This window comes from Anopheles arabiensis, chromosome 2 (genome assembly GCF_016920715.1).
Source record: "Anopheles arabiensis isolate DONGOLA chromosome 2, AaraD3, whole genome shotgun sequence".
Taxonomy (NCBI): Eukaryota; Metazoa; Arthropoda; class Insecta; order Diptera; family Culicidae; genus Anopheles; species Anopheles arabiensis.
Window position 1 is genome coordinate 109,903,144 of NC_053517.1, and position 27,724 is coordinate 109,930,867.

General features: G+C 47.8%; 2 protein-coding genes across 7 annotated transcripts in view; both read left to right on the plus strand.

The window, feature by feature from the left end:
• The window catches only part of LOC120908687 (mucin-19), a 56,353-nt gene extending 54,863 nt beyond the window's left edge, over positions 1-1,490 (plus strand). The window contains exons 4-6 of the mRNA XM_040319949.1: positions 10-397; positions 475-1,091; positions 1,166-1,490. Of these exons, the coding sequence (XP_040175883.1) occupies positions 10-397; positions 475-1,091; positions 1,166-1,369 (1,209 nt within the window). The 3' untranslated portion in view covers positions 1,370-1,490. The remainder of the gene's footprint in view (positions 1-9; positions 398-474; positions 1,092-1,165) is intronic.
• Positions 1,491-4,617: 3,127 nt separating this feature from the next.
• Positions 4,618-27,660, plus strand: LOC120908713 (E3 ubiquitin-protein ligase AMFR-like). 6 transcript variants are annotated; one of them, XM_040320002.1, is made up of 11 exons: positions 4,618-4,859; positions 6,305-6,599; positions 11,566-12,298; positions 15,181-15,273; positions 16,736-16,819; positions 16,992-17,072; positions 21,145-21,300; positions 24,677-24,767; positions 24,832-25,195; positions 25,274-26,095; positions 26,173-27,660. In XM_040320002.1, exons 3-11 carry the CDS (start codon positions 11,747-11,749, stop codon positions 26,453-26,455), a joined length of 2,526 nt encoding a protein of 841 aa, XP_040175936.1. In that variant the 5' UTR covers positions 4,618-4,859; positions 6,305-6,599; positions 11,566-11,746; the 3' UTR covers positions 26,456-27,660. The 6 variants fall into 6 exon arrangements, with proteins under 6 accessions (XP_040175936.1, XP_040175937.1, XP_040175939.1 ...); XM_040320003.1 differs by having other exon boundaries at positions 4,618-4,775; XM_040320007.1 differs by having other exon boundaries at positions 4,620-4,859; positions 24,850-25,195.
• Positions 27,661-27,724: the final 64 nt, after the last annotated feature.

Genomic DNA, 27,724 nt, shown 5'->3' on the forward strand with positions numbered 1-27,724 from the left:
TTTTCATAGGACGTCATCGTGTACTGTTTGGAGCGGCTGGACATGGATCCCGACCTGAAGGACAATGCTGGGTATACGCCCCTGCACGAAGCGTGTGCGAAGGGACATCTGGATATTGCCAACTATCTGCTACAGTACGGGGCGAGCCACTCGGAGCCAGCGCCATCGGGGATGCGGCCATTGCACGAGGCAGTGGAGAATTCGTTCGTGGAAATTGTTCGCCTGCTGCTCGCCTTCGGTGCCGATCCGATGCTGGCGACGTACGCCGGCATGACACCGATACAGCTAGCCGAAAGCGATGATATGACGCTGTTCCTGGAGCATCACCTGAAGGACGTGCAAAGTATGGCACCGAACAAGACTGGTTGGAAGTTTGATGGACCTTGGAAGATTCACGGTAAGGTTCGAGGGTGGCGCTGTGTAGGTTGAGTGCACCCAATGCACGCTTACTAATTTTAGTCAATCTAACCGTAGATCCAGAAGAGAGTGGCTGCAACGTGTTCTCGGACATTCCGGGATTTGAGGAAGCGGACAGTGGCCTGACGACATCACTACTCAACACAAGCGGCACCAGTAGCAGCGGTGTGCTATCGTCCACCTCGAGCAAGCAGTGTGATTCCAATTCCAACATAATGCACTACGAGGTGGGAGGAAGTGCTACCACCACCACCAACAACAACAACAGCACAACGACCGATACAGACGTTGGACCGGCACGTAAGCGCAACGGCATCACGGCTATCGCTGCCGCCACCCTGCCGGCTGGGCTGCGGAATGGTAAAATAAAGCGCGAGCTTCCAAAGCAAGAGAGCGAGCAGTGTCGTCTTCCGAATGGTGGGGGCGTTGAGCCACGAACGAAGCTAGTGAATGGGCAGGCAAGGAAAGACGGAGAGCAGCCGGATCTGGAGCTGCACGATGCCGGCAGTGAGGATAGCGAGGGAGGCGGCGAGATTAACTTCGAGTATGAGGAGTCGGATCGTCCCCTGCCACCGCTGTATGTGCTGAAGGACGAGTACAACGAGCGCTGGATGCTGATGAGCGATCTTTGCACCTTTCTCAAGTTCAAGTCGAAGGAGGCCGTGCTGAGACAGGTAGAGCGATTGGATGATGGAGCGTCCGAACGGAATGGAGTTACTAATTGGAATGTTTTTTCTTTTCTTTTTAGATATGTCCCAACAATTCGCCAACCAATCAGCGCGAGCTGATACGGGAGATGAAGATCGAAGAGTTCCTGACGCGGGCCAACTGTCTGCAGCTGTTGTGCGCCGGCGAGAAGCTCAACATTCACGCCTCCAAGGTGGTGCTGGTGAAGTACAACGACAGCGTCAAGAGTCTGTTGCAGGTGCAAAGCTACGCGACACGCATCTAAGTAGGCGTTGGCGCTTTCCTGTATCGTTCGCAAGACTGAACCGATCATTAGAGAACAACAACATTGGAACAAGAACAAAAGGGCGGATGGTGGTGAATATCCACAAAACGCGCATCACACGTAAAGGCCGGGCTACATTGATCGTACTCCGTAGTGTAATTTCGATTTTCACTAGCGCATCTGGCGGCGACTAGTGTAAGCTTTTTTTGGTCATCGATGGAATCGTCATGCCGGATCTCAAAATTAAGTAGTTTTTCCATCGTTTTCCATTGCAAAAATGGATGCAATGTGTGCAAAACATGTGTATCTACGTTTTACAAAACTTTTCTCCTGCGATTTAAGTAAAAAATATGGAAAATTAACGTATTTTCTGGAGCGGCTCCAAATTGTTTGGCAAAATGCTTCGGTCAGCCGCCGCCAGATGCGCTAGTGAAAATCGAAATTACACTACGGAGTACGATCAATGTAGCCCGGCCTTAAAAGATTGAATTAGTAGACAGAGGGTGTGTTAGTTAGTTAGTGGTTTAGTGGTATCGGTAAGGTCTGTAGCAATTTAAATGTAATTATGTTATTTCTGTCTTTCATCCCCTTTTTGCTCCTCCTCATTCCTGTTTAATTAGTTGTTTTTTGTTTGTTTTGCGCAGCAGTTTCTGCTAATACATCAATGTGTGTGTATGTGTGTGCGTGCGCGCGTCTGAATGTATGAAATGAATGTAGCTTAATAGAAGAAAGGTTTGGGGGAGAGAGATCGACAGATCGTGATGTGTCCTTACGCATCCTCCAGGTGGAGGAGAGATTGAGAGAGTGAGAGAGGTATTTAGCAAAAAAATGCGATCGTGTTATTTGATAAGACATCCCTAGCCTAATGATTGTGATTTAGACACATTTGTGGGGTGGTGGTGTAGGTAGGTGTAGTAAAAGAACAGGTTAAAGCATATATATAGACCAGCGAGATTGTGGCTAGCATATCCGGTACGGAAACTCTGTAGCATAAGCAAGCATATTTATTCAAACTTCCCTGACACGCCGACACCACACTCATCACTGTACAAGCGTGTGTGTGCGTGTGTGTGTGTACTCATTGATACAGTTACACTCCTCCTTGTTTGTTATGTACGGTTTGATTCGTTTTAGTAAACAAAACAAGGTGTATAGTGTAGCTTCTTTCTTTTTTTAAAGTTATGTTAGTATTTTGTTCCGTTTATGTTTATTCTGTTTTTTTTTAGCATAATTGTGTCTGTTAGTTTTAGACTTTCGTTTAATAGAATCGTTTGTTTGTGTGTTGCTTTCGTTCGACACCCCCCCCCCCTCTTTGTGTAGTGCGGACGGAGAAACGGGGAGCTAGCTAGCAAAAGGTGTAGATATGTGGCAGTTTGTTCAGTTTTAATCAATTTCGTTGAGCTAGATAGTAATGGTTTTTTTGTGTTTATTATAAGTTATAGTCTTTTTTCTTGTTGTTTGAGAGTATCGTTCTTTTATCGTTGAATGCGGCGGACAGCTAATCCCAATTTTGCAGTGAAGAAGTGGATAGAGGATACTCGAATAGATCGTGTTGTGTTGTTGAGCAGTAATTTAGCAAACAAAAGGAAACATGGAAAAAGGAAGAGACGGAACTCATTGACTGATTGTTCACTATTTCTTTACATTTTTTGTGCGTGTGTTCAAGATGGTAGCGAAAAAGCCTAAAATGGAAGTAGGAACTGTGAACGAGGTTTGGGGCCGTAGAGTGCAGTGAAGGTGCCTAGAGAATGAGCGAATGTCAAGGCTAATGATAAGGAAAATGACAATTTGAAGGTTTCACGGTGGTGTGGTCCGAGCGGTTCGTGTTGTCCATGCGGGGACCGTCCCCGTTACGACACCACACCCTCTGGGGTAGGATTGTTGAGTTTTTGAATGTTCCAAGTGCAATCATAGATTTGCAAATTTTAACGCAAACGAACCCACGCAACAATGATAAAGAGATGAAGGACGGGTTGTAGCTAGCAAACGAGGCAGGACAGGAAAGAAAGAAAGAGGAAGGAAGGTGCAACGTGTAAAGTTTTACTACACGAAGGTACAGTTTCGTAACCGTATATATTATACACACACAATTAGTAAGAGGGTGACTTTCGCGTCATCTTTTCAACGGCAGCGGTGTAACAAGAATGATGTGACAAAGGAATATAGGATACGTAGCGTAATTGGAATGGCAAGCAAAACATGTGATGATTTTCGAAACGAGAAAGAAAAGTAAAACTAAAGCGGAACACTTTACAGATAAGCGAAAGGGGATGGCAAATGGCGAAAGGGAAGGGTATAATAGATGCAAACCCGAAAGCTGTTTGGTTAGCGAGATAGAAGAAACACAGATATAGAGAGAATGAGAGTAATATTATACAATTATTATTATATGTAATGGTACTATTAACGAAACAACAACAGCAACTAAAAAACGACTCCGTACATCCGATTACGAATATTACTCTGCGTGCGTGCGTGGAGCATGTGGATGAAACATTCATATGTGTGTGTGTTTGTAAAAGGATAAATGAAATGTATTCGAAGCAGATGTGTCGTGAAATGTTTGTGTTTATGATTTATGTTCTATCTGAGCAATATGATGACATTAAAAACTGTTTGGAAATCCTTTGGTACATACTTATAGGTGCGATCTGAGGCCCTGATCACGTGTTGACTTGTGCTGGCATGCTTTTGCAGACTTTATGCAGCCCTCTTTCCATACATGTAGGGTTAAAAATAAATTGAAATAAAAAAAAAATAAATGAGTAACTGAACTACACTGGAATCATGGTTCAATTTCTTTTTAAATTGACCTCCATTTACTAAAGTAACTTATCAATCCACGCTGTGTAGAGAAGCAAAAGTGCTGAATCCGTGAGCGTAAACATTTACTGTTGACAGATTAGGCTGCGGTCTATGCATGCCATACAAATACCAAGCACATACAACAAATGAAACATTTATCCGATGAGCAACAATGTCTTGTTTCCTACAATCTTGTGTATGCTTTCCTTTTTTACTCTTACTCATTGTGTCTTTTGTATGGGAATAAAAATTACATGATTATTTTAGCAATTTTCACTTCTCCACCGCAAAGCGATATAAAACAGACACAACAAAACGACTGCTGTCAAAGCTGTCCCCGTCCCATTACTGTCAAACGAACGCTCCACTGTCAGTGTGCACCGCTTCGAGCCGACCTGGCCACGTGATCGCCTCCCCCCTTCGATACCGTTACCTTTTCTTTTGGGCAGCGCTCGCGCATTGTTGTGATTGTTTGTTCGCGAAACAGTGTACGCGAAGATATACCTTTCGTCGCCGTCGTAGTCGTCGGTCGCAACAACAGCAGCAGCAGCAGCAGCCGGGTGTACACGCGTGTGCAATCTGCTCCAAGGAAATACAGAAAGTGAGAAAGACAAGTGCAGTAGTGCTTGCGACAGTGTAATATTATTTTGCACAACTTCGTAGCCGTCGCATTTTTCTGCCGGAAGTGAGTAGTGTGTGCGTTCGTGTGCGTTCGTACGTGTGTGTGTGGGGGAGTCAGATGATCTTTATTTGTGTTTGCCATCGGGCAAGCAGCAGTAGCAGCAGCAGCTGCAACGCAATCATCTCGGTTCGGTTCAGGGGGTAGTTGTTTGTTGGGAAGAAATTTGCCACAGCAGCAGCAGCAGTAGGCACACAGCTGCAGATTGCATTGTGTTGGTGCGCGTGTTTTTTAGAAGGCACAGAGTGTTACACATTAGTAGGCGGGGGAACAGATTAACGGGGGATGCTCTCTTTTCTATTTGTCTGATAGAACTCGGGCGATGAAACACACTCGGTGTGTGCTCGAAGTGGTGAAATATGGACACTTTACACACGCTGACGTAGCCTAGACGCAGGCTGGTAGTAGTGCCGCGGTAGTAGTGTATAAAATACACAATCTTCGACGGTGTGTTCTATTTCTGTTCGAGGACGAATCGCCTTTTCCACTGTCCTAAGTGTGTGTTCGTCGACCGTTCGCCGTTTTCTCGCTTCGTCTCCCAGGTGATTGTGGTTCTTTATGTGTATGTGTGTGTGAGTCGAGTATTTTCGATATCGATTGTGTGTGTGTGTGTTTGTAAAAAAAAGTAAAGCCAAAAAAGAAAAGGAAAACCTATCATGTTGCGGTAGAAGGCATGAATGGGTTGTTCCCCCCTCCCTCCCCGGGTGGGTGGATGATGGTGGACAATGACACCTATTGCACAATGCAAAAAACCGATCCAAGTGGTTATGATAAAAGTGTCACTTGATAAGGAACGGAGGAAAAGGTGCATCTCCTTACGCCAGCGGGAAGAATGTAAAGTGGCGTTTTTCCTTCCCTTCTTAACCTATTCTCTTCAATCCCCCCCACTCTCCTGTAAGAAGGTGTGTAGCGTGCATATGTGTGTGTATGTGTGTATTATTGAAGCGAAGCGGTGGTGGTAGTGGTGGTTGATGTCGTCTTGGTCGTCGCCGTTGTCGATTCCTCACGGCGGCAGATGAAAATGGGTGCATCATTGTGTCACCGACAACGGGAACAACAGCAACCACCACCACCACTACTGCTGCTGCTGCTGGGTGCGCAGTGCAGTGAAAGTTGGCCGTTTTTGGGTTGAGAAATATCGAAGAAAAGAACGGGAAAAGTTCCCTGTGCTGCGAAGAAAGGAAGAAAAATCGGTGGGGACACTACACCACTTCCACGCACACACAGATCACAGCCTACTAAAAGGGAGAAAAGGTGCATTTCAGGTGTGGTCATCAAACACACGGTGAAAAGGAAGGAATGCCCGAACAAAGGCACCACTGCCGGGTGAAACTAACTGAACAAAACAGTGAGGGAAAGGAGCAGAAAAATAGAGCATCAGCGATCTGTACGAACGGGGTACTGAACGACACGAGCCTGTTATTTATTTGATTTCTTATTCCCATCTCAAGTTACCGCATTACCGTTGCGAGAGGCAGCCGGTGAAAAAGTGTGTAAAATTTTCAATCGGTTTTGTGTGTGTGTGTGAATGTGTTTGAGCAAAAGTAGGTTATTCCGTCGCCGAAGCGGCTAAAGCGGAAGCAAAAACACCGGGTGTGATTAGTAACGCCACCGCGGACGACGGGCTGCCGGGGGGTTTGCAGCTGTTTGTCTCATCAGCGCAGTGTGTGTGTGTGTGTGAGTGTGTCCGGGACCGGGTGTGAAAGGAAGAGAAAAAGATCGAACGGCGCGGCGCGGTTGAAGTAGGTAAGTGAGAGTGCGGACGGGGGAACGGGAAGTCACTTGCTGTATTGCCTTATCGGTCATCTGCTGTGTGTTGATTAAAGTTTTCTAGGACGACGAACCGGGGGGGATGTGTTAGATAAGGTGTGTACACCATGGGTGGATTGATGATGAAGCAGTGTTTAATGTTGTTCACCCTCTTGGAGTATATGTCGCAGTAACAAATTATTCAAGAGGAATATCAAATTGTATTCTTGGGACATATCGATCTTTTGAATCGTTTTGAAACCCTCAGAATGGAAGGAATTTAACCATTTTTTAAAGAATGGAAGGAAAAAAGGTTGAAGATTTGGAATTGCATCTTGACTGACATCAATTGAAGCAAGCGTTGGAGTTGCGTGACGTTGGATGACGTTTGGGGTAGGTTCTAGGTATTTCATGGAATACTGCAAACGGATGTTCAGAATATGCCCCGACATGTGTCCAGAGAACGGATGTCACTTCAAGAAAATCTTTTCATGTTGGTATCATCTTATATCTCAAAGATTCACATATGATCCATGTTATCTTCAAAGATTCTACTTATAGATGTCCATATCATCCATGAGTTTCGTACTGCACACTCCGGTCCTCTGGTATCTACAAGATTTGATCCAAGATCCGTGATGGGTTGAAGCCCCGAATGGACCGTGCCCCCATACGTAGGACTGACTATCCTGCTATGGATAAACAATAAGTCACTGAAAGCCAAGCCCACTAGTGGCACCTGCAGGACTTGACCGACAACGGTTGTTGTGCCAAAGAAGAAGACAAAGAAGATCCAAATCGCCTCTCTGCTCTGTGCTCTGCAGAAGTCGCCGAATTAAGCATCAGATCCTTGCTGAGCATCTTAAGAATGTTGGAAGATTCCACTGCTATGGCAACGTTCTTTTACGTAAGACCTGATCCATAGACATCAGACATCAGAATCACCGTTACCCAGCTCCGTACTACAACCTCGGTAATAACAAAAGTCTGGGTTTGCTTTTCCACTTACTACCTTTACCAGGAAGTATGTCACAAATATTTGTAACAATGTCCACTTTACTTTGCCCCAGGTGACTGTTTCACATTTTAGCACGTCCGTGAAGGTGTGTGCAGCGTGAGGAGCAGCAGCAGCAGCAAGTTTTCCGTCCTCTTCTTTTATTAGCAGCAGTTGAGGGAAAAATGTTTTCCGGAACACGGCTATATCATCGCGGGACGGTGAGCGCATTTAAAAGACCTTCCTACCCCCCTTGAACTGCTGCCCTCCTCTTTTCGAGTGAATGGCTTTGCGGTTTTGTGCGCAACAAACGATCCGCTCTTATCAGCGAACGAGAGCGAAGATGATAAGAAGCGTTGTTTACACTTTTTTGTTGTTGTGGAGGTTGAGAGGAGGGGCCCTGGTTGGCGTTGTAACCAAACGTTTGCCGTCTGCGTAGTTGTTACAAGTGGTGTGGAGCTTCTAATTGACCTGGTTGTATTTATCTTATCTTGGTTGGGATGGGGGGGTTTTTAAAGTCCGTGACAACAGATATCTTCCTTCCGTAGGGGAGAGAGCAAGATCGTCGCCCAGTGTCGCCTTCGTGGCTCGTCAGAATACATCATACACCATGGGGGAGTGGGTTGTACACAATTCGCTGAAACTCAATCGATGCAAAAAGACACAAGACAGCCACAACCTCTCGACGGCTGCTGCTGCTGCTGCGAGGGATACTGAAACCGGTTTCTATACCGGTTGGAGCCACGAAGGGCTACGCAATTATCTGCCCTTTTGCCGGCGTAGCTCCCAACCTCTCTTCCTCAAGCGCGCTGTAACCGCGCCGGACCGGTTCAAGTCACCCATGTCCCGGAAGAAAGTCAGTCCGAGGACTACCGAGAGTGGTTACGTGATCATCCTACCCGACATGGCGCCTACACGGGTTAAGCACGGGTTGGCTCTGGTCTGGTGGTTCAGCGCGTGGTTGTGAAAATTGATTTTAATTTGCCAATTTTCTGGCAACGCTTTTTTGCAACCCGCATTCGTCAGCTCTCCTTTTGTCAGGCGCTCCTTTAATTGCGGGATGATTATTTATCGACACAGTAATTGTGGAAATCGTTTCGTCACTCTGTGTCATGTTGACACAGTTGACAACTTTGTAGTGGAAGAAGTTACTTCAGTCGGCCCTAAGAGCATTCCTCTATCAAACTCCTCCAACCCACCAGACCAGGGCTGTGTTTTGTTTTGACTGCAATTGTTTTCCTTTTCTCGAATGATGATGGTATGCGTGTGCGAGCGTGCGGAAAATTTGAACCTTTTCAGCACGGTCACAATTATGTCATGATTTTGTGTAGCAAACAGCGCTGCGCTGTAATGCCAAGCATTGTCGGGTTAATGAATTCGAGTTTACGAATCGCTGCTGAACCTGACCTTCACTTCTATTTGATGTGCGCCTTCGTTGGGCGTGAAACGACAGTGGTTGTCTGAAGAAAGTGGTTTGTAATTTGAACTTATGACAAGAGAGAGAGCCCCCGACCGGCTTGAGATGAACTGAGAAACCCTGCATCACCTGATTGGACCTATTTCGTTGAATGAAACGTTTTGCAACAATCCGCGCTTACTTTGCTGCATGACTGCTCCTGTAGCAGCTTCCCAGGTGGTGGTGGTGTGTCCCCCCTTTACCATCTCTGGGACACCAATTCTATCCCGGCTGCTTTGTTTGCTTTCTCCTCGGGTCAAAATTATGCGCAATTTTGTGCTCGGTGTACCACACAACACACTAGCTCGCCGCGATCATCGATGTGCTAAATTTAGTTGCGCACAGTAGGCCGAAAGACGAGGAAGGCCTGTGTAGGGAGCGGTTGCTTTCGGTCACACCATTTCATTCACCTTTGCTAGTGATGAAGACGAAAAAATGGCGCACATTTCTTAGACTGTTGTTAGCTTAAAAGGCGTAGTAAACGAGTGTAGAAGTAAGAAGGTCCCACAGAAGTCCACACATGGTTCGCGATTGTTCAAGTAATGCATTGGCGCGTCGTCCTGGAAGAACAACACACTTGTCACTTGCGTTGGAGGGCAGAAAAGAACGATTTGTTTATAGAAGAAGCAACACGGCGTAACGACGACGCAGCTAATGGAACGCTTCCAAACGGGTAAACTTCTGCTACGCCCCATGGGTTTAGAGACCAGGGGCGCGCGCTTCTCGTGTGTCCTTCGTGTGTGGGAGACGCGCTTGTGTAAACAGGAACCATCCACACCCACCCCCACGATGGAGGTGGTCCGCGGGCAGCAAGCACTACAGGCAGATAGATAGGGGAATAATACTATGTTTGTTTGAGTGTGCGGTTGGAAAATATTTACTCTGTAATCGATGGATCCAGCACAAAAACAGCAGTGAAGAAGAATCCGTCCCGTGATTGTTGTTGTTCAGTTGTTCTGATAGTAGGAGCAGTTTGGGGGCGTTGGGGTGCGTTTGTTTTTCAAGAATTACGTATTTAAAAGCATCCTAATCTTCCGGTATTTATGTAGCTAGCTGCTTGCTCTGGAGATGGGGGATTTGTTTGACATTTCGGCTGAGCAGGGGCCAGGCTTATCGTGCTGTTGGTGCTTGGTGGAGCGGTGGAAGCAAGTAAATTAATCCACAACTGGATTGCAGGGACAGGATGATAATTGTTTCTTCTGAAATTACTCCCCCACTTGAGGTAGATCTTGTCATAAGACCCTTTGTTGGTCCACTTACCCCGATGGCATTAGTTTAGCCTTAGGCTAGGGTTTGTTGACGGCCAATTGTCACTGCTTGGTAAGCAAACAAACTTATCTCCCGTTATGCTGCTAAGGCCGGCATTGCTAAGCGCTCAAAAAAGGAAAAGATTAATCAAAACCCTCTGCCGACTAACGGCGCTCTAAACAGGGGCACTTAACAATCGGTTAGGACGTGTTGCCAAAGCCAGATCATTAGTGCGATGGATCAGGATCGATAAGGCTTATCTACGGGGGCACATCGAAATTGAACGACAGTGGCCCCGATTTTGGAATCAGTTGAAGGAGCTCCACTTTTGCGTTCGTGTGGGTGGATGAGAAGGTCGAGGTGTTAAACATTTTGTTTTAAAATACTGGAAATGTTTCTTTTTTTTCTACATCTTAAGCTTTTTACGCTTTTAGGCGTCTAATCGCTGCTAACCTTCAATCGTCGTCGTCGTCTTCGGACTTTATTGCACTGGAACGGTCGCGAAACTGCTGCTCGCCATCGTCACGCCGACCATCCAGGGACATATTATTTTGCGGGAAAAATACCCTTTTCTTTGCTGTTTTAGAGCGTCGGAGAGGGGAGAAACAAAAAAGTTTGACCTCAAAACAGGCGAAAAATGATTCTCGCTTCGAAATAATCAATATGCATAAATCATGCTCACTGTTCAGCAGCACCATTTCGGCAGGGAGAGTGGCCAAAATTCTTGTCCTTTATAGTAAGTTGGACGAAAAGAAGTGTGTGCGTGTGACATTTTGATAAATTATTAAAACAAACCTTCTTATCGAGGTTTTTTGAGCGGAATATCCCAAACTGGTTTGCCCGCGGGGGGGGGGGGGTCGGCCAGATGAACCTCTGTCCAAATGCCAGCCCAAAAATAATCGAACGAGCGAAAGACAGAAAGGAGATCGCGCGCGCGCTGGCGGCCTGGCCTTGTGTCGCCGGATGGGACCTTGTTATGGGGGAGCGACGATTTATCAATGCGATTGTCAATCGCATCCTCGTCCGTCCGTACCAGCTCCTCCCGGGATTGTAGTGTCCCCTATTGGTTTCCAATAAATCAATGTCCACTATCCCTCTCGGGAGGCGCCACCTGTCAATCGCATCAAATCACTCGCGGAAAGCGGCGCGCGACAGTATTGCGGAATGAAGGACACATTTTTCTTAATTATTTATCCTTTGCAGCGAAGCTGCGTAGTATTGACGTTTTACTAATGAGTTTGCTTTTAACTTTTGTTTTATTTTAGCACTGAACAAGCAACGTGGAAGAGCAAGCAGTTTTTGAAAGCGATCGCTGCAGAAGAATCTACATAAATGGACTGAAAAGAGAAAGAGAAAGATAGCAACCGACCGTTACGTCCAGAACAAACTGATCCTGCGACAGCATCCAGTGCTAGGAATCAAAACCCTGATCTCAAACACACCACCATGCCGGTTGCACTGAACGGATCCGTACCGTTGCCCTCGGTGCGGGTTTACACCAGCGTCACGGTACTGCTGATGTCCGCCTGCCTCTACTACGCACTGGCCATGACCAGTGATCCAAACTGGAGGCAACACACAAACATCACCAGCAGCACGACGGGCGGAACGGTACCCACAGCGGGCGGAACGGCGTCCACAGCAGCAAACACAGCCCCGAGCGCCGCCAGCTCCGCCACAGGACCGGCCGGTGTGATTGACGGTGCGGTAGAGGGTGCCGGGGGTAAGCTGGGAGAGGTAGGAGGCGCCAGTGCCGCCTCCTTGCTGTCGGTGAAGGAGATCGACACGCTCGAGGAGAAAATATTAGCGGCCGCCGATCTGTCCGACCTGCGCCAAATGCTGCAAGGTGGCGGCAGCGATGCACCAGACGAGGACGACTCCCGGGAAGTGGAGGAAGGGGATGAGCGGTGGCTGGTGGTGGGCAACGATACGCGATCGCTCGGAGCGTACCTGAAGGATACGGCATCGTTTATGGCGACGGAACCATTTTGCATTTGGGTAAGTGAGCACCGTGCGGGCCCCAGTCTCCCGCTCTATTTGCTTAACGTTGCGCTTATTTGTAGAGCATTTAGTTGACATAGCATTCGAATGGCTGACTGCTGCAAGAATGCCTTCGTTCTACGATGACACAATACCCACGTACGTCGGCCGGCACACGACCACGGCTCTTCGGCTCGTTATTGGGGAAGCCGGGTGTGTTTAGCTTTGGCACACACACACGCACACAAGCCAAGAGGAGAGGACCGCCTGAACGGAATCCGATTTCCGCAATCCATGGACAAACGAGTTTGTTATTTGGTGTGTCGGTTGTTGTTTTTTTAGCCGAACTGGGGACGATTGGACAGAAGAAAAAGGAAAGAAAGACGCAAAGTGCCAGCAAAAAGTGAAGTAGTTTGGTGACCTTGGCGAGAAACGAGGGGGCTGGCTCTTCGTAGCCGAAGAGGACACCCGCTTGACGATTTGCTGGTGTTTTAACTTATTCCTCTCACTCGAGCCGAGACGACGGGCAGCAGAAAATGATCTAGCCGGACGCCGGTGGGTTCAGCTGATTGGAGCTTTAAAACATATCGTGAATCGTTAAGTGAGTGAAGTATTGGAAGAAGAATAGCTAGCCAAAGCACTATGCTTGAGGGAACCGGTGAAGTGTTTGCTACTTACCGCTGGATTCAATTGGGCTTTCGAGGTGTACCAGCGTGAACGTTACGGGTACTTGGGCCTTCTAATTGGATCAGCCAAACTTCCTGTCACGCTACCGAATAACGTCACAAGGGGCTTGCGAGCGATACCGATAGAGGGTGTTGAGTCGTCCCACCTGCCAGCTGCCTTGGTCAGTGGTATCTGTTGGAGGTAAAGTAGCATTTCACTGTCAAGTTCAACCGGTAGATCTGCGCTGGGATGTGCCTCCAAAACGCAGATGATCTCAAGGCCAACAGTGTGTGGGGCTTGAGCCGGCGACAATCTCCTAGCGCGTTAGCAGCAAGCGTTTTGTCATGACATTTTATGTATTGGAAGGAGACGTTTTGCCGCAGGTTTCGCATGTTTTATGCATGGTGATCGTTTATTTCATCCACTGTGATGGTGATCGAAACTGTTAGCCGGAGGTACTAGCTCGATCGTAGGGAGGAATAGTTGGGATCTTGGACTTACCTGTCTTATATGAGATCATTAGCATAGAACGAGGCAATGTGAAAGGAACGTTTTCCGGGATATTGGTGGGTTTTTACCCCCCTGTAGATTAATGACTCGATAAAAGTGATCTGTATCCACTTCACTACTCAACACAAGTATGACTTGCCGCCTGGTGCTACTCGATCACAGGGGTTTTATGATTATTCCTTCGCCGCAAAGAGTAGGTGCGCTCGCTGGTTCGCCTCCAGCTCGCAAACAATAGGTTGTTCTTTATAGGTTGCGGTCAGATTTCATCATCTAAAACATCATATGCCAGGCAGCCGCAGCCTTGACACCCCAGCACGGTGGAGAGTTGGTTGGCTGTGGAAGCCACAGGAATTTGGAGCTTATTTATCGTTTGAGCGTGTCTGAATTTGAATTATTGCCTAGCCACTGGCGAAGGTGGAGCTTCCAACCGTTGTGTTGTGTACCATTCCTGTCATTAAGCTATTCTCCGGTCAGGTAAGCTGCCTGACTGACGGACGGAACGGGTTGGTGGGTGCATAAGAGCGTATCGAGGTTTCGGGCGTGCGTTCGCATGTTCACAATACACCGGCGGCCAGTGCCATTGGCCTTGTTTCCAATTCAGCACAGCGAGGTGCCACAATGATTCTGGAATTTTAACGCAAGTATGGAGGAGAGGCTCAACGCGTTCTAAAGCCATTATATTGTTATAGCGATAGATAAAGTACGAATATCCACTACCATTGCTACACGAAACATATGAATTATTCAACGTATGCAATAGAATTGATTAATGTTTTAACAGTTGGGCTTAATGTTACGGTTCTTATCAGCATTTTGGAAGCAAGAGCCGGTAAAACAAACTACTTAAGATGCTACTTTCCGCCTCGATAGATCCGTTAGAGATCGTTCATCGTTCGTGGCATGGGATGCACAAGATGATCCCGCAAGAAGCAGCCAGCCAACTGGTTAGGCGCACATCGGGAAGGTTCATCGGCCTGCCGATTCCCGCCGGTCGGAACGGATGGGACTTACGCAACCGCGTAAAATTATGCATCCATATATACATACTACGCAAAGCACCGCTCGGCAGGACTGGATTCGTTTCCGTTCGGAATATGTTACGTGATGATCCGCTTTCGGGTGTAAGGTACGACCAGATGATGACCGGTGTTGTCATCGATTCCAAAGCTGAGGTTGGTTTTTGTTCTTTGCGGCGTTTTCCCTCCTACCATCTAGCACGGTTAGATATATGTATATGGCATTAGGAACAGAAGAGCAGTTGTGTGAATATTTAGGTGTTTTATTTCGCGATTTTTTGCAGTTACCTGCAGTTATCACCCTCCCCGCTTCCTGGTGAAAGGCCGTGTTAAATTGTGGAAAGCGCGGGATAAAGGGTAGGAAATTAGCAAGTTATAGCCTTCCACACAATATATTTATAGTTGTTTTTTTTGGGATAAATTTGAAACTTTCGCAACGACTTTCACTTTCGCCGTTGACGCCACGAACAACGATCGAGACAAGCCTTTGACTACTTCACACGACAACTCTGACTTTTCTCGCTAGAAGAGCAACGCTTGGTGGCGAGCGTTACCGCGTGGTTGCTGATCAACTTTGATAGATAATTGTTGTTCTAATACCCTCTCTTTTTCTCGTGTTTCTCTTTCACGCCCTACCGGATCACCGTCGTCACCGCACGTTCGATCGATGGAACTGGACTGGAACCGGATCGCGCTCGCTCTCTGCAGACGTTAATCAACACCGCGTACTGCTGCCTGATACTGCTCGGCAAATCGATACAGAAGTTCGTCTTCGGTGAGCTGCGGATATCCGAACAGCAGGTAAGGAAAAGGGCACTATCGCGTGTCGATCGTCGAGGGGAGGGAAGGATGTGTTTGCTTATGGACGGCGACGCCGCGACCTTCGATCGGTTCGGTAACGCCGCAGCAGCGGCAGCATAATTATGCGAATTATGATTGGGGAGTGCAGCGAGAAACGGCGTGGCTTGTCTGTGTGTCTGGTGCGGTGTCAAACGTGGGCAACTCTGGGCAGCTCACCGGTATGTCCGCTCGGAGCGGATGCGGTGGCTCAAGACCTACCATTAGCCTAGATTAACTGTTATTTTTTGTGTGGTGTATTTTCTGACTCGCCCCGTCGGTCACAACCGGTGAAGGATAATGCAATCGATCCTGGGGTGTGGGGAGTGGAGGTGAGTTTAAGATTGTCTACCCTCTCCTCTTGGATTTAAACGAAACAAGAGGAGGGTGTGTAAGGAGGTGTTTTCTACTTAGATTCTTAGCGGCAAAGGTGAACATTCTTTGAAATTGACCTTGGCGATCGTGTCAGACTGGTTGCGATCGCGCGTGCCCGCTGGCGTAAATTGAAAGCGATCGCTTTCGCTAAGTCAAAGCCCGAGGCGCAACCTTTGACTCCTATCGATGTCGGGGTTGTTTAGGAAGTGTAGCGTTGTTCCAACTAACATCAAAATGTCTTCATTGAGAACAGGACTAGCCCGGCCAAGTAAGCATTGAACGGAAATGAGAGTTTCCCACCGCCTTTTTTTAATCCGATCGAGAGCCAAGCGGATGGCAAAACCGGTTGTCTTACTGTGTGTGTACAGACGATAGATATATATAAAACAGGATGAAGTTTGGCTTTTTTTGGAAATGATTACGTCATCCGCGAGGTTTCGTGCTTCGTTGGAGATTTATGTGGATCAAGAATAGACAAATGGCATCGCTCAAAAAGGCAGCCAAAAGGTTGTGAAAGATAAACTGATCAATTGATCTGGCTGAGCCTCCAGTGCAGCCTCCGACATTTCGAAGCATTTGTGTTGTCTTCTTATCATGAGACTTTGCGAAGCGATTAATATTTAACGTCGTTGTCTTAATTTGCGATCGCTGCTCCGAGTGCTCTGCTGCTGCATGGCTGACGTCGTTGCTGGGTAGCTTTGTAGTTTATTTGTTCTTCTTTTTTTGCTATACACCAAACACACTGACGCTCAAAATGTTGAGCTCTCCTAACCCGTTTGGCTATTCTGTCGCCGCGTTGTGATATCGCCGCAAATATGATTGGGTGACATTTTTCATCGTTTGTTTTGAAGCTGCCCCGTCTGTGTGTGTCTGTTTCGTTTCGTTTCGCAAAGGAAAGTTTGTTTTCTTTTTTAACATCTGTGGCATTGTTGACGCAACAAAGGACGGGCAAAAGCGGATGGATCTCTAGAAAATTCTCCCTGAATGAATCATGTGTTTGTAATCAATATTTGTTTCGTTCTTTTTTTTTTTGTTGCTTTGCTCATTACAGCACATGAAGGACAAGTTTTGGAACTTTATCTTCTACAAGTTTATCTTCGTCTTTGGCGTCGTGAATGTGCAGTATTTGTACGAGGTAAGTACTTACGATCAGCCCTTACGGCGTCCCTGACATATGAACTCCTCCCGGGCAGAAGTGTGCCTGTTGATGATGATGATGATGATCGCTTGATGTTTCCCATTACCTTTGTACGTCCAACTAATTCCTACTCTCTTCTTTCCAACCCCCCTTCGCCGTTCCATTTCAGGTCATACTGTGGGTGTCGTGGTTCTCGGCACTCGGATTCCTACACCTGCTGTCACAGCTCAGCAAAGATCGGTTCGAGTATGTAAGTATCATTCTCCAACGGCGGGGTTGCGATAGGGGTTAATGAAAAGGATGGTCGCAAATAGCAATATCGAATGACGCGTCGAACCTTTGCGCACGTACACATTAATCACCGCCACCCTGCTTCACGACGACGCAACGCGCGGCAACGGCAACGGCGCGGTGCTTTACGTGACGACTTGGTTGGTCGGTTCGTTTTGGGGCGGGCGATAAGAATTACTTCCTAAATATTTACCTAAAAGGGACGAATGTTTGGTGTTGCTTGTTTGTCTCTATCGGGTCTGGGTGTGTGTTTTTTCTTCGACCATTTGGCTGTTTTGTGTTTTTGCTTTAGACACGATGCAGCATTGGTTTTATCTTCCACAAGCGAACACCACTTCCTACTGCGATTAATGGCCCCGGGGAACTAGTTTATTCGGCACAAAAAAAGGTATTCAGCGCACAAAATTAAGTGGAATAAGCGAAAGTTTCTCCTGCGCTGAACCGTTTTTGCTTAGAGATGAGATCGTTGATCGGGAGGTGTATTTTTTGTTGTTACTGTCGTTAGTCTCATTACGCGTGCGGACGAAGTTGCTGGGATCCGTTTGCGAGAAGCTGAACGATTAGAAAGTGACCAAATGTGTCCGCAATAGGGTCGGGAAGGGTGGTACCAGGGGTTGGTACTTCAATTGCTGCGCACGTTAAATAACGCTCACTTTACCTATCAAGCAGAGCACCAGAGCCGCCAGATAGTTGAGACGTAATCATGCGCACACCACAACGAAAGAGTGTGCGTCCCCGCAGCGAGCAGGACCCGGGATCAGCAACAACCACCACCAACACGCACCAACACGTCCAGAAGAAAGTGCGCAAAGTGCGCCCAAAGTGATCGAGCGCTTGAATTGACCAAGAGTGTACTTGTGGCGTCAGCGTGTTTCTGGAAGGCTCCAAAGGGGGGTGTACTTTCGCGTACGGAGAGTGCACATTATTAGTGTTAAGTAATCGAGGAGTTTTTTCCTTCTTCTTTACTTCACTCTCGTCTGCTGAACGATCACCTTGATTGGGGACAGTGTGTGGTGCTTGATGATGATTGGGCCGGCTGTACACGCAGGATCTCGTGTGTGTTTTTGTTTATGTTGTCGCTAAATAAGTGCTTACGGGTTTTTTTTTACTTCATCGAAGACACAGTACCGGGGTTTTTTGTGTGTGTAATTCACGCATGCATTGATCGCTTTTTTCCTTACTCCTACAGCACGTTTGCATGCAAAAAATTATATGGAAGGCTCACTTTCACTTTCTTCAGATACTTGAATTAAGCGAGACTGATGGGGTCACTGATGTCCTGCTGCAGGCTGATGCAAATATTATGATCGTAAAGCAATGGCTTTCCGTTGCAATTTGGAAAGCCAAACAATGATTTCTTGAAGTGTATACCCTACACAGGTTAGCTACAAAGAGTTGACATATGCCAAGAATGTGCTCTGTGCTGTGTGCATGAAGTAGGCAGTAGAATCTTAACCGTTCACACACTTCAGCCATCGACAGCAAAGCGACTGATGACGTCCGTCCGACGTCGATCGTGTGAAACTGGGTGGCCCCTGAACGTCTTGCAACATTAGCATACAATGCCTAGTACCCAATTGCGTTCATTCATTTCGTTGAGTACTCTCAACCTCGTGACACCTACTACTTTACCCCTGTCACAATGGCGGCGCGCATGCCCTGGAGGAGGAGAAGGGGGATTGCAGTGTTGCATCTCGGTCTAATAAAGGGGTTAGGTGTACGTGCGTATGGAGGGAAGCAAATTAGACGCAGCCATGTAAAGTTAATCGCTGGATTTGGTGAGGAATTGCTCGAAGGTATGTAGGAATTGAGGAGAGTGTCTGGAGTGCGGAACTCGGTGTGGTAAAAATAACACACCGATAACATACCGTAACAAATGGCTTCTTGCATCTCCCCACTTCCCCCTTGGACAAGGTGTTGTGACGTACGTACCGCTCTGATGCAAGAACTTTTCCGAAGGGAAATGTTAAGCCACCGCTGAGGAACCGTGTGTCGCATGGGAGCTATTTTCGTCTAATTGAATTTAATGAATCTCTTTCCTATTTATTTGATTGATGGTTTGCGTGTGTTGTTTACTTGTTGCTAAAAATGTAAAGTGCGTGGTGGTGGTGGCTCGATTGTTCCAGAACCTTCACTGCATTCGGCGGCGGTGAATGTAGTCTGTGTGTGTGTGCTCGCTACAGTTTGAAAGGCGTCGTTTTCCTGTAGCCCATTTTTGGAAGAACTGGTATCAATTACGGCTACGGCAGTGCGTCTCGGTACTTGTTTTTCAAGCTTAAACGTTTCCAGTTGGTCGAATGGCTCTGCCATTGGCGAAGTGAATTACATTCTAAATATATCGATGCTTTCGATGGTGCGAAGCGAAGGACATCAAAGTTTGTCAAGTTTGTAGGGGGAGACATACGGCTGGGGCCCTTTTACCAGGGCACGTAATTTCCTCCGAAACCGGTGTATGGCAGTGTGTGGTTCGTTGGCAACAGGTAGCCAACAGGCTACCTCGCTGGGTTGGTTTATTTCTTGTCGTGCATATATTGTAACGACGACGTCCACCATCCACCGCCCAATCCCCATGGATTGGCCAAGAACCTTCGCCTCGCGAGAATCGATCAACGATGATAGGAAAGGTTCTGTGTTGTATGACATAACAAGCTCAATATCATCGTCGTCGTTGACATTATGGGGAGTTGCTGGTGGCTAGAGGGAACGGTCAGTGCCAGTGACAGCTCTTCCCCTGGCGAAGGTGGACTTACATATTGAGCAAGGAGGAGGGGGTCGTTGTTGCGTTGAGCGGCGATTTATCGATTAGAACCAATACACTTGTCACGGCGGTGGTTGCGGCACTGGGGTACACGGCTGATGTGTATCTTCACCGTTTAGCCGTGGTTTGCGTGCCCGACCACGCTCTCCACCGTCCATTAGCCTTGGAGCAAGGTTAGCGCGCGTTCTAGAGCGCCTTCGCCTGCATCGACGTTGAGTTATCATCATCATCTCCGTCATACGCGCCTCTCCCTCATGCGACGATGCGGAGTGCCACTTTAGTCGTGCCGGGCTATGATGCAGCTAATTTTGCATCACGCCGTAGTTACGGGGTGTTGCGATCAATTGATCACTGTCACTGAGTTAGAGCAGTGAGCTGGGGGAGATTTGCCTTAGCGTTTGGAATCAGAGGAGATAGAAGAAAGCTAAAGGATCTGTAAAGTATGAAACTTATTACATAAAACGGAAGTAAATGAGGGAATTTAATTAGCCACAAAGAAGGACACAATTCGATGCACGGGAAAGGTTAACTCCGGTGGATGATATTTGAATCCCTTCTCCAATTGGAGCATTAATTGCAATTTACTCACTGCATGTCTCCAGCTCCTTCGTGCGTTCGTTAGCGTGCAGTTCGAATCAACCTTATAAGCCTGCATTGACGTAGACAATCTATACCGGTTTCGCAATGCAATAACCGGTAGCGCTTTAGTTGAAGCATCAAGTGAAACAGCCGTCGGAAGGGAAATCGTAGCCTTTTTTGTACAACGTGACGCTAGAATGGCGTTGCTCGCTCTGTAGAAGGAAAGGGTACATTATTGGCTGTGTAATATGCTAGACATTGGCTAGGGACCGGTATCAGTAATCCAGTCACCCAGAACCACCGTGTGCGTGATGAAAAGCTTGAACTACGAGATGGTCATGCCCTGTCGCGTTCCATGATTGGTTGGCCTTTCGATTCCGCTGGGGCTAGAATTTCTTGGGTAATCTTCGTTCGTTCGTGCGGTAGTGCGTGCGTGGTGGCTGGTGCTTCTTGCTGCCTCCGGGAGTCGTTGGCCTTGTGCAATGCACTTGAACATGAAGCCGACCGTTGAACTTGTTCTTGGTTGAAGCTGTTGAAGCTGAAGTTACCTCAGATCTAGTTAGTAACTACGGTTCTGGAAAGCCAACTGAACCAACCAACCATGATCGCGCGTCAAGATCGTTGGCCTTTATGCTCCCCCCTCTAAATAAGCAAGTTATTAAATTCTTTCTTTCTCTTTGTTCGTTTGTTCCAGCTCTCCTTCTCGCCAACCACTCCAGGATGGTCCCACTTCCGGCTGATCTCGCTGCTCGTTGCCATCCTCGCCCTGTCCGGGCTGATGGTGGGGATCTCGATCGGTGTCGGCGTATTCTTCGGTGGCTTCAATACGTTCGCCTTCATGGCGGCTGAGGTGAGTTGATATGTCGTTGCCGCGCTTAATTACAAGGCGTCCCTCGCGAGCCGCCTTGAATTGGAAGTGGTAGCGCCCTTTTCCCTTGACAGACATGTCCCTCCCCCCCACCGACCCGTGACGAGGTGGTGGTACGGGTCATCGGAGGACAGAAAGACACACACACGCGCACACACGCGAGATAGGTTAGTGGGTTACTGGAGCTTTTAAAGCTAGGCAAACAATGCAGCAGAGAGTGACTGTTGTCGGTCAGGGTGATCTGTTGTGTGCTGCTCGTATGCGGAAGTTTTATGACATCGGGACATATGAAGCAACAACTAAAAAAAAACAGGGGAAGCTGCGGAACCTTCCGACGAGACAAGACGCGCCCCAACTGCCAGACAATAGCTCCAGACACTCGTTCAAACACCGTCGTGAATATGATGTAGGCATTATGCATTCACCTCTTGTCGCAAGGTTTGGCTTGGCGGCGCCGTTTGTGTCATGACCCCATTGGAAGTGCTGCTGGGGGATCATCGAGCGTGCTGCAGCGTTCGATCACGTTCTCCTTTCTTGTGTTGGACTTTGCTGACACGGCACTAAACCCACTTCTACCTTGGGTTTGTAGATCAAGTGATAAGATTAGAATCACAAAGGCGTGGCAGATCTATTTGGAGACTGTTTGAGGCTACAGACTTTTGTGTAACATGTTTGGTGATTTATTTGTAATTTTATATACATCTTTTTAGCCCCCGACACCTGCCACACGGATTCCCACGAGACGAGCCGGGCACGATATGGAAGCGGCTTTCTGCACCTTTTGCATCGTCAATGAAGCCGTCTGACCATCTGCGTCCGTCCGTCGTCCGACACTGTGACAATGCAATATGATCGTACAATTTGTGCAGAAATTATGCATTCAAGAATTGCTTTCATTTTCGCATTCGCCTGACCGGCCGGGCTCTCATGGGAGTGCAGAGAATTGTGGAGGGCGTATTATTTTATTTCGTGACGGGTTTGTCAGTACAGTCGAGCTGGTGAGAAACGGTGACAGACAACGGCGAAAAAAGGGAAGGACACATACCAATGAGCTTCTCGGGTGGCCTTGAAAGAGCGCGTATGGTGTACGGCGGGGTGGTGTTGTGTGTATTTGTCGCTATCGCGCACAGTGCGCTAATTGAAGGCCCTTTTCGGCGTGACACCCCCCCGCGAGAGCCAAAAGTCGAAGACGGTGAGGAACACTTGATGGAATTGTTCGAAACATTGAAGCGACCTTCTTGTTGGAGGCCCGGCGTGGTGGTGTCGCCCCTTGTGCAGCGAAAAGGGAAGCAAATGAATTCGTCAAACACACTGTACCGCAAGCGACAGAGTTGTGGTTGAATGCTTGTGTGTACCGGCCATGCCATAGGTCAGCTTCGTACGTTGTTGTTCGTACCCGTTCACTTAGGGTCCCGCAGTTGTCGCATTTCGATTCGCGATTATCCACGAATCAAATTGTTCAATTTATTCCGATTGCGCGTGTGCGCGTTGTTGATCATCGTTTGCCTCCCTCTACTGCTGTGCCACACCACGGCTAACACCGGTGGATGTCGCATGAATCACGTACTAGTAGAGTTGGTGGAAGAGTGCGCCGCCTCGCTCCAAAACGGCAGGGTCTTTTCGAGGGCACCACCACTGCCACCCCGCACACCATTACACACATGATCGCCTTCTCTCCACGATCGTCGGTCGGTGTAGACGATTTGTATGGATTGATTGCCGTTGCCATTGCGCCGTGATCTAAAAATAGCTCAAGTTCTCCAGTTGTCTGCCTTCGTTGAGGGGGGGGAGGGCACTGTTTGTGTGTGTGCGACGGAGCAGGGGGAGACAAGGCAAAGGGGGGAGAAGTGTATGGATATAATGCCATCACACCTAATGCATTGGCGGAGGTGCTTCAGTATGTAATTAGAACGTGGCCTAAAGGTTAGAACACAATCGCAAGCAGTTCTTGGCCAGACAGAACAAACAGTGTGGCTTATGTGCGTTTGGCTGGTTTAGCTTAACAGTGCGCTATAAAGGGTTTTTTTTTTGTTACGAAAATGATAACGAAAACTGCATTGCGTGCTGGAAGGGAGAAGGAAACACACACACAGGTGGTTAATACATGCACATACGCATTAGATTGTAAGGTTGATGAGTCAATTGTGTTTAAGGACGATTGCATTTTGGATACGATCAAGTGATTCACTGAAAGGATCGCGTTTAAAGGCAATTTTCGTTACTGCAATTTTTCTATACTTACTGATAGCGTGACTCTATGTGTGATTTTGTACCAAAAATAGAAGGGAATGGTGCGTAACCTTAGAATGATGGTGCTGGTCAGGACGTTCATATAGAGCTAGAAGAAACGGATGAGCCAACTACCTGTACGTGGGCTGCTGGCTACTTTAAAATAATTGCAAAACCCTTTGAAGCGTGACAATACCTCAATGGCTCGGGTGGTACATTTGCTGAAATTAGTTTTGATTATTTCACTTTCAAAAAAACGCATCCCCTTTTGCTCTAGTCGTCGTTCCGATCGATTGATTTTGTTTTATGATCGCTGCTAAAACGCCACTTTCGGCGCAAATGATCGATGAAGCCTTTTAACGGTCATCGAGTGCTAACTCGCTCCGATGTTTTTGTAATGTTAAGCTCTCCCACGGAAAGGGCTGTGCTTGCTACTGCAACCCTTCCCGTCGACCGGATCGAACGCCGTTTCCACGCTTTTTTGCACTCACGTGTCTCCCTGTGTAGTGTACGATGCCGCGTGCGCCGTGTCGCCGCGCAAAACCGCACCAAAGCGCACACCGACGAAAATTACTCTCGCGCGACCCAACACCCCAAACCGGCCCCAAACTGCTCCTGTTGTCGCGACTCACTCTGCACGCGGCCACGTTTTTGTGTGCGTGCTTTCAATATTAGTCGGCGATGATATCGGCGTCACCATGTGTGCACGCGGCAAAGGGGGTTGTCTTGCCACCAAAACGCAAGAAACAATGCGATACAAACTGTTGCTGTTGCTGCTGTGGTTGATGAACAACGCCAGTGCTAGTCGATAATCGTATGACACTAAATGACTGTGGCGTAGCAATTGCGTATCGGTATTGCGCTATCGGCTTTTCGGGCCGGCGTATGACGAACCCCGCTCAGCGCCTACTGCTCTATGCGTCACGCGTAAAAGATACAATCGTTTAATTGTGTCATAAATGTCGTCATGTGTGAGCGATCGATTGTTTTGTTTACGTTTCGTTCACTTTCAATGTCAGACGGACTTGCTAATGCGTTTTGGAGGAATACAATTGTTTTTTGTAACATACTCATAGATTTCAGAACAATATACTAATAAAATACAATCTCTCTTTGTCTCCTTCGGCAGTGTATCCTGCTGAGCATACGCACGCTGCACGTGCTAATACGCTACGGCATGTTCCTGCACGATATGCGCCAGGGCGGAATCGCGAATGAGTGTAAGTAACGCGAGGTTTTGTGAAAAAAAGAATTCTCGACGCAGAAGTAAACTAACAGCAGCAGCTTTCTCATCCTTTCCAGCAATCTCCTGGGATAAGCGTGGCCCGGTCGCGTACTACATTGAGCTAACGTTCGAGGTGGCCGCCCTGATGGTGGAGCTCGTGCACTACATCCACATGATGCTCTGGAGCAACATCTTCCTGTCGATGGCGAGCTTGGTGATATTAATGCAGTTGCGCTACCTGCTGAACGAGATCCAGCGCAAGATCAAGAAGCACCGCAACTACCTGTGGGTGCTGAATCACATGGAGAAGAGCTACCCGCTGGCCTCGAGCGATGATCTGAAGCAAAACTCGGACAACTGTGCCATCTGCTGGGAGAAGATGGAAACGGCTCGAAAGCTACCGTGCGCCCACTTATTCCACAAGTAAGTGTGATTGTTGGTTTTATAGCAAGCGCAAAAAGCAATGATTTAACACTATCGTCTTTGCTCGGTACATTTTAGCTCGTGTCTACAGTCCTGGCTGGAACAGGACACTTCCTGCCCTACCTGCCGTCTCGGGCTGAGCGTGCATCAGAACGGTGGTCCACGGGGCAGTCCGCTGCTGCCGGATGACATCCGCATCGACGATCAGGACGGTGCGGTTGGGGGCGGTGGTGGCCGTACGGCCAACAATCACTTCTTCCACTTCAACGGCTCGCGGTACGTGTCCTGGCTGCCGAACTTTTCCGTCGAAGTGACGCACATCAACAGCATGCTGCGTCCGTCGGAAACGCTTCCAATTACGGCGGCCGCTGTGGGTAACCATACGTCGCAGGTGCGCAACATGGCCCGCCACGTGCAGGAGATGTTTCCCCGCTATCCCCTTTCCGTGCTGATCGGTGATCTGCAGATTTCGCGCTCGATCGAGGTGACGATCGATAACATACTCGAGGGACGGCTGCAGGTCCCCGCGAACAGTCCCGAGGACGAGGACGAGGAGACGCTGGGAGCGGCAAGTGTTGCCTCGATGGCCATGAGCGGATCGATGGACGGGGACAATGGCGATGATGATGATGAGCTGTCGGGAGAGCTTTCGACACGATCGCTTACGAATTCGCTGTCTGCGTCGTCCCTGTCGTCACTGTCCTCGCCGGCCGGGTACGAGGTGGAACGTGGCACTAACATCTTTGGCAATTACGATGCATTATTGCGGGACGATACGGTCGAGGAGATTTCATCGGCAACCTCCGTCCCGCTTGGGGATCGGTTCTCCAAAAGCCCTGAGGAGCGGGAAAAGATTCTGCAGCGCCGCAAGGAGCAACTGCTAGCGATGGCTCGAAGAAGGTATGTTGAATGGAAGATGGTGACAGGGGAGAGTCATAACTAACGATCGGTTCCTTTTTTCTCCTCCACATTTACAGATACCTGGAGAAGAACAAATCCGAGCTAAATCACCAACCGTCCACGTCTGCGACGGCTTCCACCTCGAGCACTGTTAGGCATCGAAACAAAAGCTGTATGGAAACGACAATAGTCGAAAGCGGTAGCAGCAGCAGCAGCAGCGGCAGCGGCAGCAGTGGAAATAATCTGTCAAAGTTAAACCCGTCCTTATCACCTAGCCACCATCAGCAGCGGCTCTCTGTGGAACAGCAGCAGCCGCTGGATGAGGTACAGCAGCTGGATCATTCCGACAGCAGCTTTTAAACGGAAACCGGAAGCACTGATCATTCGTGTGACCAAAACAAGTATCTCCCGATCGGTGTATTATGTGTGTGTGTGCGTGTGGATGGGTGTGTCCTACTCACGATGGCGCCACAAAGCTCCGTTTAAGAAAAAAAGAAAGAAGAACTGTTCCTTGTGGCCGGCGGTGCTGTGAAGATTTTAAGTTTCAATTTTATTACTTTTTTTTATAAAGGCAAACCCCTCTAGACGACTTTTCTCGCTGATCGTATATTTTAGCTTAAATCTTTCTTATCGTAACGTACGTAGCCTTAGTTGTTTAGTTTTTTGAAGATATTAGTCAGTCAGTGTGTGTCAGTCATGTGAGGGGAGAAAGCCGAGTGAAAATGCAAAATTATTAACAAAAGAAGCGATCATGGAGCATGGAGAGATATCATGTGTGTCATTTTCGGGATAAGTGTAGTGGTGTTGTACACCGAGCTGGCTTGGCTTTCGATGAAGATCAGCTTTGTTAATTTAGGCAAACAGAAGACGGAAGACGGTCGAACAAACTGTCGGAAGGATCAGTTTAGATCGTAGTGGCCAAATCGATCAGTGACGGAGGTATGTAGGATACAAACAAAAAAGAGCCACTGACTTTTACCTCCAGCAGATTTGCTCACCTGCTCAGGTGGGAGCGCAATAGAGAGCTGCTATGGGCGAATCGAGATGCGAGCGATCGCGGGAGGGGAGTGAATGAGCGAAACTGAAACTAAACACGATAAAAACAAGTTGTGATGATATTTATTTTCTAGGAAACAAACAAAACCAATCAATCGATTAAGGAAAAAAGGGCGCAAACGCTAAAACAACAAATCATACTGTAGTAGTCGTCGGGGTAGCTTCCTTCCTTCTCCTCCGAAACACGCTTGATAAGGTGTAGAGAGAGCGAAAGAGAGAGAGCGAGAGAGTGACCGAAGCAGAGGAAAAACATTTGGTATTAATGTGTTGAAGCTGCAGCTAATGAGATAGAGGGTGAAATCAGCAGGACGAGGAGACGGATTTCGTTCGCTATAATCGCATCATCGTAACGCGCAGTACGACGGAGTATGCATTAGTCAAAATTGGCAAGTAAAACACACACACATTTAGCGACAAGAAAGACTCAAACCAACAAAAACAAAGCAGAATAATAATAAGCAAAAATGCAAACACAATAAAGAGTAATGTTCGTTGTTATTTCGTTTTAAGCGGTAGTTCCAGTGCCGGAATGTTGGGTCAAGTGGGGGTAGCACATATTTCCGAATTTTTGGT

Coding starts and splice junctions, on each gene's coding strand:
- LOC120908713 (XM_040320002.1), top strand. CDS start 11,747: ATGCCGGTTGCACTGAACGGATCCGTACCGTTGCCCTCGGTGCGGGTT. Junction 17,073..21,144: donor GCAAAGATCGGTTCGAGTAT/GTAAGTATCATT, acceptor CGTTTGTTCCAG/CTCTCCTTCTCGCCAACCAC. Junction 25,196..25,273: donor TGCGCCCACTTATTCCACAA/GTAAGTGTGATT, acceptor GGTACATTTTAG/CTCGTGTCTACAGTCCTGGC.